Consider the following 15649-nt stretch of genomic DNA (forward strand, 5'->3'; position numbering starts at 1 on the left):
ACAAAACGGATCACATGAATTTGATCTATTTAGCAGATTATTTAGACAAAATCTATTTGCGTAATTACCACATGTATCATGCTCATAACTTGAATTAAAACATGCTTTAGCACATAAAATTCCTAAAACATGCTTACTACAGAATTAACCAATTTACCTCGTTGATTCAATCAAGAATAGATGATGGCTTGCTCCGTCTCCACGTGAAGATCTTCAATACAAGACCTCGGATCTTCTGACTGGTGTCCCGGACTATACGCTGATATTTGTGTGGGCAAATCTCACCAACGTACTAGGGCTCGAATAATGGAAGACAGAACTCAGCTCACGGAGGAGAGCACAATTTTCGAAAATCACTCTTTAGAGGGGGGACGAAAATTAGACAAATTAATTGTTGTTTTTCTGTCTCCTTTATTCTCCTATTTATTTAAGTCACATATTGGACCCAGTCAGGGATCTAAGGAAGAATCTGGAACATGCCTCACCCAATTAGCTTTTTACTAAGTCACATATTGGACCCAGTCAGGGATCTAAGGAAGAGTCCGGCAACCAGTCAGAAGATCCGTGGTCTAGTACTCAAGATCTTCACGAGGAGACGAAGCAAGCCATCTTCGATTCTTTATTGAATCAACGAGGTAAATTGGCTAACTCCGTAGCAAGCATGTTTTAGGTATTGTTCATGCTAAAACGTGTTTAAATTCAAGTTAAGAGCATGATGCATGTGAGAATTACGCGAATAGTTTTTGTCTAAATAATCTGGTAAATAAATCAGAATTTTATGTGATCCATTAGATCGCACGTTTCCGCTACCAACCCCAACACTTTCGATACATGTGAGCCACTCGTGCGTACTCCGTAGTACTTATATAGGCTTATGATGTGTGCTTTAATCCATAGAATTGGAGGAAATTGAGCTGAGCTTCAACCCAATATTCATCATCTTCACTTCTATTGTTTCTCTAATCTTATTATTTTCCATTAACCGAATCTTGTTCAAATCCTCAACCAAGAGAAAGCTCCCCCCTTCCCCACCAAAGCTACCTATAATCGGAAAGCTACACCAGCTAGCTAGCTCCCTTCCTCACCATGCCCTCCACTCCATGGCCCAAAAACATGGCCCCATCATGCTTCTCCACCTCGGCAGCGTCCCCACCGTCGTCGTCTCTTCACCGGACATAGCCCGCGAGATCATCCGAACTCACGACCTAAACTTCTCCAACCGGCCAGAGCTCAAGGCCATGAGGAAGCTGCTCTACGGCAGCAGAGACGTGGGCTCTGCGCAACACGGCGAATACTGGAGGCAGATGAGAAGCATCTTCGTCCTGCAGATGCTGAGCAGCAAAAGGGTACAATCCTTCGGTTCAATAAGGGAAGAAGAAACAGCCCTTTTGGTGAAGAGGATTGAGGAGTGTTCAGGGCCGGTGTATTTGAGCAAGATGATGGCGGAGACGAACGCTGACGCGGCTTTTAGATCGACCTTCGGTGGGAAATACAGTGAGAGTGAAAATGGGAAGAAGTTCCCGGGGTTGATGAGGGAGTACATGGATCTTATTGGAACTGCTGAGATTGGTGATTTTATTCCTTGGCTTGGATGGATTGGTCGTGTTAATGGTTTTGATAAGAGGCTTGATGACGCTGCGAAGCGGATGGATGAGGTTTTTGATGTGATTTCAGCTCAATCTTAGCTCAAAACACCACAACGACAACCAAAATCAACACCGATTCAACATAACACGAGAAATCAACACAAGTAATGGGGGAAACGAAAATGATGGATTGATTAAAACGAACAATACAAGCTACGGAAAGTGAAATGACGAAAGGAACAACTGAACGAGAGGAAATGCTTCGGATCTACGATCCTTGGCCCAACGAACAATCACACAATTGACGTGCATGAAAAGATGGTGGCCCCATCCTTTTATACTCCCTCATCTCACGCATGCCACCTCACTCTAAACCACCTCACCCGTACCACCTTGCCAGCTCATCAATTCGGATGTCACATTCTCCTTATTCAATTCCTTCAACTCATTTATTATGCACTTAGGCGTCCTACTCTTACGTCGCATGTACGCATCGACCCCTCCACGATCGTGCATGCAACATTACCCTCTCCTTAAGGTTCCTTGTCCTCAAGGAACCAAGGAAAACGTTCTTTAATCACGTCGGCAAACTCCCATGAAGCATCGGCCGGAGATTGTCCCACCCAATGAATCAGCCATTGGGTAACAGCTTGGTTACGTCGTTTGATCATCTTCCGCTCGAGTATTGCCTGAGGAATGGCATCATTAATATGGGATATAACAGGAAGATCTGGTACTGGACCGTTAGGAGGTGATGCGGCCTTCAGTAAGGACACATGGAAGACATCATGTATCGCAGCAGTAGTAGGCAATCTCAGTTTATACGCCACTTTTCCAATCCGGTCTTGAATCTGATATGGCCCATAGTATTTAGGCTCAAACTTTTGATGGTGTCCTCGTATGGATTTCTGCCTGTAAGCCTGCAGCCTTAACCATACCCAATCTCCAATAGAATATTCTTTATCCTCCCTGTGCTTATCGGCTTGCTTCCTCATCCTTGCTGCAGATTTCTCCAAGTTTTGCTTCAAGATTTGAATCATTTCCTCTCTATCCCTCAATGCAATGTCCACTGCCTCAACTTGAGAATCTCCTGGTAGATAAGGGACATGAAGAGGAGGAGCATACCCATACAATGCCTCAAAGGGTGTCATCTTAATACTGGTATGAAATGAAGTATTATACCAATACTCTGCAAGGCCTAGCCAATGTGCCCACGAATGAGGTTTCTCCCCTACCGAGCACCTTAGATAGCTCTGCAAACAACGGTTCACCACCTCTGATTGCCCATCGGTTTCAGGGTGATAGGCTGTAGAATATAACAGCTCCACACCTAGCAATCCAAAGAATTCCTTCCAGAAAACCCCCACAAAGATAGCTCCGCGATCACTGACTATTTTAACTGGCATACCATGTAATTTGAAGACAGAGTTCAAGAATACATCAGCTACTTGTTTGGCTGTGAAAGGGTGAGACAACGCCATGAAATGAGCATATTTGCTCAACCTATCCACCACCACCATTATAGCATTTCTTCCTTGAGAATTTGGAAGAGCCTCAATGAAGTCCATAGTTAAATCAGTGAACAAGGCAGTAGGTACTGGAAGTGGTTGCAATAGTCCAGCTTTTGCGGAGTTACCCGGTTTATATCTTTGACACACCACACAAACTCTAACAAACTCCCTCACTTCCTTCAACAACTTAGGCCAATACAACAAGGCTGAGATCCTTTTATAAGTCACCAACACTCCAGAATGTCCAGCCAAGGCAGAATTGTGAAAAAGAGATAGAATCTGAGCCTTTAAATGCAAATCATTACCCACTACAAGCTTACCATACCTCCTTAGCTCTTCCTTATGCCAGCTGAATTTTGGATGAGAGTCACGGTTCTTCTTTTGTCTGCAATAATCTGTTGGATCTGTGAATCCTTAGCCCAAGATGCCTTAATCTTAGTAATAAGCTCAATAGGAATAATATAAGATGTAAGGGCATAAACCATAGTTTCTGGTACTCTGGAAAGTGCGTCAGCAGCAGAGTTTTCAACCCCTTTCTTGTACCGAATTTCATAGTCAAAATGCATAAGCTTGGCCATCCAAGCTTGTTGTGTTGGAGTAGTGAGTTTCTGCTCCAACAAATACTTCAAACTTTGATGATCCGTCATTATAATAAACTTTCTGCATTGCAAATAGTGATACCACTTTTTTACTGCCATTAAAATGGCCAGCAGCTCCTTTTCATAGACTGATAAGGCTTGGTATCTCACTGATAAGGCCTTGCTGATAAAGGCTACGGGATGTTTCTCTTGCATCAAGACAGCCCCTATTCCAACTCCAGAAGCATCAGTTTCTACTACAAAGTCTTTGGTGAAGTCAGGCAGGGCTAATACAGGAGCTGAAACCATGGCCAATTTCAGCTGCTCGAAAGCTTTTTGAGCTTCTTCCGTCCAACAAAACGTGGTTTTCTTGGTCATTTCCACTAGTGGTCGAGCTATTACACCATATCCTGACACAAATCTTCGATAATACCCCGTTAATCCCAAGAAACTCCGGATATGCTTAATAGTCTTTGGTTGAGGCCATTCTCTGACTGCTTCAGTTTTGCTGCTGTCAGTTGCTACGCCCTCCTTTGATATAACATGGCCCAAATACTCCACTTTTCTGCAGCCAAATGCACACTTGGACCTCTTGGCCAATAAGTTTTGTTGCTTCATCAGACCCAACACCACAGACAAATGTTTCTCATGATCTTCCTTGTTGCTGCTGTAGATGAGTATATCATCAAAAAATACCAGTACAAACTTCCTTAGATGGGCTCTAAACACCGTATTCATAAGGTTTTGAAATGTGGCTGGTGCATTTGTGAGGCCGAAAGGCATCACTAAAAACTCATAGTGCCCGGCATGAGTTTTAAATGCTGTTTTAAACACATCTTCAGGAGCCATTCTTACCTGCCAGTAACCCGATCTCAGATCGATCTTAGAAAACCATTTAGCTCTTCCTAGTTCATCAAGCAATTCCTCAATTACCGGAATAGGGTATTTATCCTTGATTGTAATAGCATTGAGTGATCGGTAGTCAACACACATCCTCCACGAAGAGTCTTTCTTCTTCACCAAGACTATAGGACTAGCAAATGGACTCTGACTTTCCCTGATCACTCCCGATTCTAGCATTTCTTTAATCATGTTTTCAATCACATCTTTCTGTTGAGCTGCATATTTGTAGGGTCTAATATTCACTGCTTCGGCCCCTTCTTTCAATACAATCTTATGATCCTGAGCTCTCAATGGAGGCAATCCTCTTGGCTCTTCAAACATATCAACATAAGTTGTCAGTATAGCATCCAATTCTGGCCAAATTTCTTCCTCATGCATTCCATAGCAACTTCCAAACTCTCCTTCCGCAGTAGGCATCAACAAACTCATCTTATGCTCATGATCATCTGTATCATTTTGCTTACACACATGCAACTGATGCAGCTGCTCACTCTTAACAGGCCAATCCTCTCCTAGCAACTTAACCTCTTCCCCATTCAACAGAAACACCATACTGAGCTTACTAAAGTCCCATTTAATTTCTCCCAAGGTAGATAACCATTGGCCACCCAAAATAAGATCGTAAGTTTCCAGCTGAATTACATAAACTTCAGTGGTGAATTTGAAACTCTGCATTTCCCACTGGAAGGTGCTACTCTTTTGAGTACACTGCAGCAATTGCCCATTTGCTACTTCCACGGCTCTAGGTGGAACCTGCACAAATTGGCCCTTAATTTTTCCAGCCACTCGACTACTAAGGAAGTTGTGAGTACTCCCCGTATCAATCAGTATTTTGAGCACCTTTTTCTGACATAATCCTTTCATTCTCATAATTTGAGGACCCTCTCTTCCCCATACTGCGTGTAGAGATAACTGCAGATTAAGTTCATCTTCAGATTCTTCCTCTACCTGCTCCCCTTCCTCATCTTCTTTCACTTCGGTCTCGTCCCCCAGCATTTGCATAACATAAGAGCGTCGCTTAGTGCAATGGTGATTCGGTGTGAACCTCTCCTTACACCAGAAACACTCATTTCTTGCCCTCTTCTCATCCATTTCCTCGGGTGTAAGGTTATGGTGGTTTCTAGCTCCGCCAGCTCTGCCATTATCCCGACCGCCACCCGCATTAACATTTCCACTAGGCTTGTAATTAGTAGATGTTACCACCAATGGTTTGGATTGAGAATAGTAGCTGCTTGCACCCTGCCCTACGTTATGATTTGCTTTCGACTTTCCTCCTAGAGCTCTCACCGTCAGCTCCTGTAATTTAGCCAACGAATAAGCCTCAGCCAAACACTTTGGTCTGAACATTCTCACCGGCATTTGGAGTTCATCAACCAGCCCAGATAAGAAGAAACTAAGTGCCTGATCCTCTCTAATTCCCGTTCGCGGGTAGATCTCATCAAACTGATCCATGTATAATTGCAGAGTACCCTTCTGCTTCAAATTCCTAAGATCTGCTAGTGGATCTTCGTAAGCATGCGCGCCAAATCTCGCTCCCAACGCTGCAATATAGCAATTCCAATCGGCATAAGCCGCTTCACCTTGCAAGCTTGCAAAACCCCGATGCCATTGTAAGGCTTTCCCTTCGAAGTGGATCGCCGCCACTCTTACTCGATCCTTGAACGGCACCTTTGCCACCTCAAAGAAAAATTCAGATCGCATAACCCAGCCTTCAAATCCCTCTCCATCGAACTTAGGAAACTCATATCGAGTTGATCTTCCCAGATCCTCTCTCACATCATTCAGGTCTACCGCGATTTCCTTCTTCTTCCCACTACCTTCACCTACTTCCGAATTCTGCATGTACTGTTGATTTTGCAGGCTGATGGTTGCAATAGCTTTCATAATACCCTCCAATTTCCCTTCAATTTTCCCTTCCTGCTTCTTCGCAAACTGCTCAATCATCTCACCCATTCTCCTCTCCATCGCCTCCATCAACATCTTCCTCTCCGACTCGGCACCGCGCGTCGCCGAACTCATGTCCGGAGATCGAGAGCTCTGGATACCACTTGATGTGATTTCAGCTCAATCTTAGCTCAAAACACCACAACGACAACCAAAATCAACACCGATTCAACATAACACGAGAAATCAACACAAGTAATGGGGGAAACGAAAATGATGGATTGATTAAAACGAACAATACAAGCTACGGAAAGTGAAATGACGAAAGGAACAACTGAACGAGAGGAAATGCTTCGGATCTACGATCCTTGGCCCAACGAACAATCACACAATTGACGTGCATGAAAAGATGGTGGCCCCATCCTTTTATACTCCCTCATCTCACGCATGCCACCTCACTCTAAACCACCTCACCCGTACCACCTTGCCAGCTCATCAATTCGGATGTCACATTCTCCTTATTCAATTCCTTCAACTCATTTATTATGCACTTAGGCGTCCTACTCTTACGTCGCATGTACGCATCGACCCCTCCACGATCGTGCATGCAACAGTTTTGGAGGGTGTGATTCAAGAAAGGCAATTAGATGAGGTGAAGGATGTCAAAGAAGATTTTGTGGATGTTTTGATCGAAACCTACAACGATCGGAGTGTTGATTCCTCCATTGATCTGGACAGCATCAAAGCCTTGCTTTTGGTAATCTTTCTCTTACTCTCTCACCACTATTTCTATTGCTAGTGATAATTTGTGATTATTATAGCATCTCCTAAGGAGCATAAAAATTTGAGAGGCAAAATTAAATAATTACCACATTAACCTTTTCTTTATAAATATTGATTCTGAATAGATGTTCTGCCTTTTATTTTTAGTAAGATATTTTTATCTTTCTTGCCTAAGATTTCACAAGGTATATTTACCATTTTAAAGAGGTGAAAATGAGAAATATACTCTTTCCTCTTATATATCCCCTAGTTAAGGGAGCGAAAGGAAATGGTCCAATAGAGCTTTCTCGGCCAAATGGACCCAACTATTGGTATTATTATGTTAGGCCTTGGAGCATATTAGGTTACGTATGAAGCCATTCTTTTTGCTACCTTGATCTCTACCAACAATTATCTAGTGATCGGTTTCCTATGTGTGCCCATGGACTTTTTCCTATCTTGGCGAAATTTCTCTCTCTTTTATTGCGCGTTTACTTTGAATTTATGGCAGAACAAGTTCATCATTAATCCATCCATGAGACAAACTTTGACGGGGGGCCCTTGCCCATCTTCTTTCGCAACAATATTACACTAAACACGTCTCGTGTTTCATACAGGATGTATTCGTTGGTGGAACTGATACAATCTCCTCGTCTACGGAATGGGTGATGTCCGAACTCTTGCGCCATCCTAGAGTGATGGAAAAACTACAATCCGAGGTACGAGGCATCGTTAAACAGAATCAACACATAAAACCAGATGACCTAGAAAATATGGGTTACATGAAGGCTGTGATCAAGGAAACCTTGCGTCTCCATCCACCATTCCCAATTATTACACGAGTCACAAGAAAGGACGTGCAGATCAAAGGCTATGATGTTGCTTCCGGAACGATGGTGATGATCAATGCATGGGCCTTGGGGAGGGACCCTGTCTCGTGGGACGAACCAGAACAAATTAGGCCCGATAGATTCTTGAATTCTTCAATTGATTTGAAAGGGCAAGATTTCGAGTTGATCCCGTTTGAGGCTGGAAGAAGGGGATGCCCTGGGATTACATATGCTACTGTTACTATGGAGATTTTGTTAGCTAATCTGGTACACAAATTTGACTGGAAATTGCCTAACGGGATTGACCTCGACATGACCGAGAGCCATGGAGTCACTGTCCACAGAGCTTCTCCACTTCTTGCACTTGCCTCTCAACCTAAATGATTTAGAGAAACTTTCACTTGTATGATTTAGAGAAACATTCACATGCAGATTTTAAATGTTGACAACTTTTATTTGATTTGTGTTATGAGCAATTGTTGTAAATTGTGTGTATTCTTAGGGATCGTTCGGTTGTCATATTTATTTGTGGTTAAAGACCATATTTTCTCAAAAGCTCGGCCTGTAAGAGCATGCACAACGGTGGACGGACGGCTTCCGTCCGTCCGTGCCGCTGGAACGGACGAGCTCCGCCGCCGCTGCGCTCGCGCCACTGGCACGGCTCTGCTCGCTGCAACGAGCACGTCCGTGCCAGCGAGCAGGCGACGTGGCGAGCAGCGATTGGGCAACGGCATAGCCGTTGCCTTTGAAATTTTTTTTATTAAAAATCGGTTTTTAATTAAAAAACCGATTAAAAATAAAAAAAAAATATTATTTCACTTCCCAAAAAAAATATATCCGTTTATTACCGTTTTTACCACTTTTTAATTTATTTTTTTCCCCCAAAAAATACACATTTTCATCTATAAATACCCCCACTTTCACACCCAAAAATTCACACCAAACTACACAATTCTCATCTTCATTCTCCCATATCCATTCTCATCTTCGTTATCCCATATCCATTCTCATCTTCGTTATCCCATATCCATTCTCATCTTCGTTATCCCATATCCATTCTCAATCTTTCTTCCACTCCTACAACATAACAATGTCCGGCCAAGGCGATAACCCCCCGGGCTCCCACGGTTGGAACCCCGAATGGTTCGGTTCACAACCGTTTCCTAGTCCGAAAACGGAATACTCGGCCCCTCCTCAAACCCAAAGTTCGGGCGTTCCGGGTGGCTACCGGCCATACCTAATCGACGACCAAGATGCCCCCGAAGGGGTATAAGGGTGGACACTCGAGTCTAGGCCGACCGCCCCCTCCCAAACTCCGACTCCTCCTACTCGCGGTGTCCGCACACCGTACACTCCGGCGGAGATGGATAAATTGTTCACGGCGTACTTGGAAATCTCTGAAGATCCGTTGGTTGGTACGAACCAATCCGGCGATCACTTTTGGTGGCGCATTGCTCGCCGGTACAATGAAAACCGGCCGCCGGGAACAATCGATCGCAATGAAAGTATGGTGCGCAACGCAATCTACCGAGCCAACGATGAAATTGGCAAGTTCAATAGCTATTTCCTCCAGGAAGAGCGGAATGCGGGGAGCGGCTGGAGCGAGGTCGACATCATCACTGCCGCGATGAGCACCTACCAATCCATGAACTACAAGCCGTTCAAGTACCTCAACATTTGGCAGCAGACGTGGACGCACCCGAAGTATAGGGGAGGCATAATATCCTCCTCTAGCGGCTCCTCCAAACGGTCAAGGTCGATATCCCTATCCGACGCCGACTCCGAAGAAGTGGCTAGCCAACTCGCCGAAGCTAACTTGGGTAGCCCCGACGCCGGCCCGAGCGGTTCCCAACGCCGACGTCAAGGAAGGAAGAAGGCGGCGGCCAACCGCCGTCGAGCCGCGGCTGCAACCGCCGATGCTCCAGTTCCCGCTCCCTTTCCCGTTCCATATGCGCCACCTCCACCTCCACCCTTTGGCCCAACTCAATATGGCTGATAGGTCATTATGACCCCCTCGCAACTTCGATCGCACGAGGCCATGATATTGGGCCTCCAAAAACAATTGGGGGTAGTGCCGCCGGATGAGTAGTCTTCCACGGGGGTATTTTTAGCTTTTAATTATGTAATTTTTAATTTTTAGGAGTTTAATTATGTAATTTTTAATTTTTAGTATTTTAATTATGTAATTTTTAATTTTTAGGATTTTAATTATGTCTTTTTTATTTTATTTGTAATTTGTAATATTTATTGTGGTTTTTTAATGAATTTTAATATTATGAAAATGTTTTTATTTAATTGAATTTTAAATTGAATTGTGGTCATCCTTGCGGAAGAGCACAGTTGTGGGTGTTGTGCTCTTGCCGAAGAGTAGGCAGGAATAGTGGTGCCGGGCCCACAACCATGCTCGTTGGCAAGAGCACGGTTGTGAGTGCTCTTACAATGTCTCTTGGCATGTTCCTACATTGCCAATATTATATTGTCCATCTATCTCCACCCATGCAACTAATTTAATCCTAGATAAATTCAAAATTTGTTGTCCCACATTGTATCTCATTATAATTGTGACTAACGAATCGAACGATATCTTAAAACACAAATTTTATGAAATAGAGCAATTGTGTCCTTCTTAAGGGCCTTGGACTTTTTTTTCATTGGACAGGCCTATTAGATTAAATACGAAACGAGATGATCAAGTCGACGATCCTGATGCTCAATCTCTTTGGTACGATACATCATATGAGTAAGAGGTTATTGGTCTGTGAGCATTATGAATAAGCCTTCGCATGTTGTCTTTCCAAAAACAAGGAGTGGACGAAAAAGTAATTAGCAGATCATCTAGTCTCAACTATCATGCTGCGAGCAAATATCAGGTTGAAATCTAAATTTTTTTGGGTACACTTTAAAATTCATTACCTGGCATTCCAGATCTAAAACTTGTAGAGGAGTCCATGCAAAGCATTTACTATAAATCAATGTTGTCAATGGCGTGTGGCGTTCTTTGGCGGCCAGCATGGCAAGATATGCCAATTGATAAATAATTGAATATTAATATTCAAAAAAAAAATTCTCCCTCGGTCCCATTCTAATCGACACATTTTTCTTTTTAGTATGTCACTCTAAATGACACATTTCTAAAATTGGCAACATCTCTCTCTACTTTTTCCCTCTTTTACTTCATTCTCATCACTTAATTCACAAAATAACACTACATAAAATCTCGTGCCGAAAAGAAAATGCTCTACTTAGAGTGGGACGGAGGGAGTAAGAAATACAAATGCAAAAATTTGGAAAATGATTAAAACCGAATGTCATAAATCGTAGACATTATATCTTAATTCGAATCCTCCTCAATCCTCATCAACCTAAAAATAGTCATCCTCTTCCTTATCATCGACATATCAAATACATAATATTCCTATTATGTCATCGCTCATGTTATTCTTCCGTCTCTTCACCATTGTCTCCAATCTGTCTTTGTCATTTACAACGTGGTTGTGCCCTAGAGGTTAGCATCTTTCTTAAAGCTTTTAACACCAGTTCTATAACCCTATATTCCATACATCAAAGAACAAAGAAAATAAATAAATTAACAAAAACCTAAAATTTTTCCATAGTTAATAGCCAGAGCAGTAATGGGTTGACGAAGGTAGAGTGGAACGGAGAGAACAGAAGTCTGTGCTCCAGTTAGTTTAGCGGGAATCGTGATTGCTAACTTAAACCCTAACAACTTAATGGGTTAATGAGTCGGGTTAGCAGGGTAACGGGTTGGGCAAGCCCTACTTGGGTGTCAAGTCATGGACAAAATGGCGCGCCATAGCCTGCCATGGGGGCCATATACTGCCACTGAAAACTGTCAAGACATAAATGCAGCGGTGGAATATGGCCGGAAAATCACCAACCAACATGGCCAATATTTGACAACATGTGTCAAAATACAGCCAAAAGACAGATGGAAAGTTTTTTTTTTTTTTGAAGAGAATGGCACAAGCCAGAAGGTATAAACAATCACCTTTACCATCTGGAGACCTTATAATCTTCGTTTTCTTGATTATTCCCCAATCACTATTAACTTTAGGTGAAGGCAAACTGGCAAAGTTAACTCTTCCTACAATGAGTAGGTAAGTTGCTGCCACATTTGATAACTTGGACAGTTTTCAGGTTTATAGATTTCTCGTTCGTTGGTACCTGTGTAATCTAGCATGATGGACCAATGTACCAATACTGTGTAATCTAGCATGATGGACCAATGTACCAATACTGTGTAATCTAGCCCGGAGGTTTTATATCAAGGATTGTTTATATTATATGCAACTACGTTCTAAGTGTTATCAAGTACATATACTAAGACCAACAAGCTTCATATCATTGACCTGATCAGATGATCCTAGTAAACAGAACAAGGTACGAACCAAGTCTATAGCCCTCATTCCAATATTCAACAATATTCAATAAATGTGAGTAGTAAAAATTAAAGCATGCTTCTGATCCAAACAAAGTATGCAGCACTACAGTGATTCAACCATTAGAAGTCATGAACAATACTATCTAACACAAAAAAATTAATTGATCTTTCAAACACTTAAAATAACAGCTAGAACTACAATGCATAATTGGTTCATCTAATGTCAAGGAAAAGGACTAGAACAATATTTATCATATATCCAAATCCAACAATATTTTCACGAGCATGATGGAATAGCATAAGTAACATACAAGCTATAAAACATGATACTAGTGATTCAAAATGAGTAGTACTAATCAGAAACACACAAGGCTATTATGGCTTGGGTATAGCAAATCACAATATCAGTAATATAAATTGACAGAATTCAAGATCCAACAGCAAGCATATGCACACTGGCAAAAAGAAAACACTGGTAGTCCAGTACTATAGTACTCCCTCCGTCCCAAGGTAGTTCAATCGTATTCCTTTATGGGGTGTCCTAGGATAGTTGAGTCATTTTCCTTTTTGGAAAAATTTAATCTTCCCTCTTACTTTCCTCTCCATTCCTCTCTCTTAATTTGCTTTATCCACTTTAACATATACTAACACTTCAATTTCTTAAATCTCGTGTCCAAAAGAAATGTTTATCAAAAGAAATGCATCGACTACCTTGGGACGGAGGGAGTATTAAACAGCACCTCAGTTGGAATAATTTATAACAAAAAACTATTACTCCCTCTATCCCATTAAAAATGTAACATTTTTTAAAATGGAATCTTCATCATATCTACTTTTTCATCAATCTTAACAATACATAAAATCTAACGCCGAAAAACAAATGTTTCATATTAAATGGGACGGAGCGAGTATTAAACACCAAAAAAGGGAACCTAGCTTCTATCAGATCCAAACAACAAAGAGACAGATACAGATCAGAATTCAATGATGATAAACAATCACAGGATGGCAGGAAACGTCAAATTTAAAGCGGTCAATATTAGCTAGGAAATGATGATACGAAATACATCCAACAGTCAAACAGATCCTAACAATTAAACTCAATTAAGAATACCAACAAGATGGGCGATTTGGGAATCAGGCGTGCTTTTCGATCCTATTTTTGAGGCGATCGATCTTTACGACGAGCAGCGTGACGGAGTAGAGCAGCCAGTAGAAGATGAGGGCGGAGGCGATGAGGAGCGCGTTGCGCTGAGATTTCATGATTGATTTCTGGTGGCGGAGGTGCTCTGAGGGGGAGCAGGAATCGGACTCGCAGGTGGGTCGGGTCTCGTACTTCCAGTAGATATCCATGAGGAGGAAGAGGCAGAAGGGGACGATGGAGAGGAAGGGTTTGAGGAGGCCCTGGGTGACGGTGATTAGGCCCTTCCGTATGGGGTCAAGGCCTGGGAGGGTGAGGAAGAGAAGCATGATTGCCTCTGCGGCGGCGGAGTAACCGAGGACTACCCATTCCAGCGCCATTCAATTTCAATTTGATGCTGATCTGATTTCTGAGAGAAAAGGGAATTTCAAAAGGGGGGAATTATATTGGAGAGATGGTCTTCTTTATTTTCCATATTAATCATAATTAATTAATTATTGTCCTTAATTTGAAAATGGCATGTCAACTTAACTTACTCAAAGTTATTTTCTCATCCAAAAAATGAATAAAATCATAATGGGGACAAGATTCTATATGTATTTTAGCAGGAATTGACTCTTTGAATATGCAGGAGGTTTTCATTCTGATTTTATTTTTCAGATTTAAAATATTTGGAAAACGAAATGTAATATTTCATGTATTACGTGGTGGTGTAGTGAGCTCACTCACCAACCTGTAAATCAACGTAATGGCTATAATTGTATTACGTATATTCAATATATCAAATTGCATAATATTATCACGGCTATTAAGCGTTAATTAGATAATGTAGCGTGATTCTCAGGACGTAATTAAATACTACCATTCTAAAAAATGATTAATTATGTGAGTATCACTATTGTTCAATTCATTTTTAGTAATGTTTGTTTTATTTAGTTTAAATTTAATATATTGAAAAATACTATTAGCATATTTTATTTTATAAAATTCAGTAAAATTCAAAAACCACTCTATAACTATAAATAATGCTTTTCTACTTCGTTTTCAGTCTAGACTTGAAAATAAGTAATCATCAAATGTGAATATGGATGGATTTTTTCCTTTAGCCCATCTTGTTGGGTTGCAAATCTCATACTTGATCAGAAGGTGGAGGAAAGTTGGAAGTTGTATATAATCAACATCTATTAGTTTGAAGTCTTTTAGTAGTAATTCAAAAAAAAATTGTGTTTGTTTGTTGTAAAGCAGACAAAATCAAACAAATGTGCAGTCGAAGATTCTAACAAGTGGTATCAAGACAGATCAACAACAGTTTTTCTATTAGCCACAACCACTTGTTGATTTCACATCATGCTTTTGTCACACAACAGAAATACCCTAAGTTCATACCATCTATCCAGTTTCCCATTGATTCATCGTCTTCTACAATTTCATGGTATCCGAATCTAGAGCAACACAGCTGTTATACATGCAAAACTTGACCCGTCCTTTATTTACTGAGCCATTCCGAAAGTGTATGATACTGTGCTAACGTAATTAACGATAAGTAAGAAGATCGTATCCACATATAAGAATGGCAAAAAATGATGGTTTAATTCATGCCATTAATTCTAATAAATAAGGGTGCTTCGATATATTGGACATGTATGTGGGACAATATAGTGGGAGAAGCTGGTTGGGCGGCTAAGCCACGACCTTGCTCCCAGCCCGGGAATCATCTGGGAAGGTCTGGGCGAGAAGATGCATGGCCTAGGAAGTTTTTCCTTTTGCATAGCCAATGCGAGTTCCAGGTCTAGGCTCCACTCCGCAAGGGTGGTGCGGAGTGCGTTCCTAACACAATTCGTGTGCCTGCCTCAGCCAGTCTTGGACGTGTCCTACGCACCCGACTCTTGAGTTTTGCGTTCTCACGAGGTATGACATGACCTGAGACCTTGTGTCCCTCCATAGTGCCATTCCACGATTCGATCCGAGACAAAGTTCATTTTAACTTACATTGAGATTTATACTCCTTTCGTCCATAAAAAATAGTTCCACGGGTGAGCGACATGAATACAA

The 15649-nt window shown here is 41.7% G+C and overlaps 3 protein-coding genes across 3 annotated transcripts; 2 read left to right on the forward strand and 1 right to left on the reverse strand.

Moving 5' to 3' along the window:
* The first annotated feature begins 1100 nt into the window (after positions 1–1100).
* Positions 1101–1685, forward strand: LOC121760560 (cytochrome P450 736A117-like). The gene has a single exon (XM_042156205.1). The coding sequence runs from the start codon at positions 1101–1103 to the stop codon at positions 1683–1685; it is 585 nt and encodes a 194-aa protein (XP_042012139.1).
* Positions 1686–6871: 5186 nt separating this feature from the next.
* On the forward strand, positions 6872–8438 carry LOC121760561 (cytochrome P450 71A8-like). Its single transcript, XM_042156206.1, has 2 exons — positions 6872–7219; positions 7842–8438. The coding sequence occupies exons 1-2, from the start codon at positions 6872–6874 to the stop codon at positions 8436–8438; spliced, it is 945 nt and encodes a 314-aa protein (XP_042012140.1).
* Positions 8439–13422: 4984 nt separating this feature from the next.
* LOC121760330 lies at positions 13423–14054 on the reverse strand. The gene has a single exon (XM_042156008.1). The coding sequence runs from the start codon at positions 13975–13977 to the stop codon at positions 13594–13596; it is 384 nt and encodes a 127-aa protein (XP_042011942.1). The 5' UTR covers positions 13978–14054; the 3' UTR covers positions 13423–13593.
* Between the last annotated feature and the right edge of the window lie 1595 nt (positions 14055–15649).

Source organism: Salvia splendens, chromosome 13, assembly GCF_004379255.2.
Source record: "Salvia splendens isolate huo1 chromosome 13, SspV2, whole genome shotgun sequence".
NCBI classification, from domain to species: Eukaryota; Viridiplantae; Streptophyta; class Magnoliopsida; order Lamiales; family Lamiaceae; genus Salvia; species Salvia splendens.

Coding starts and splice junctions, on each gene's coding strand:
- LOC121760330 (XM_042156008.1), bottom strand. CDS start 13,977: ATGGCGCTGGAATGGGTAGTCCTCGGTTACTCCGCCGCCGCAGAGGCA.
- LOC121760561 (XM_042156206.1), top strand. CDS start 6,872: ATGGTGGCCCCATCCTTTTATACTCCCTCATCTCACGCATGCCACCTC. Junction 7,220..7,841: donor GCATCAAAGCCTTGCTTTTG/GTAATCTTTCTC, acceptor TGTTTCATACAG/GATGTATTCGTTGGTGGAAC.
- LOC121760560 (XM_042156205.1), top strand. CDS start 1,101: ATGGCCCAAAAACATGGCCCCATCATGCTTCTCCACCTCGGCAGCGTC.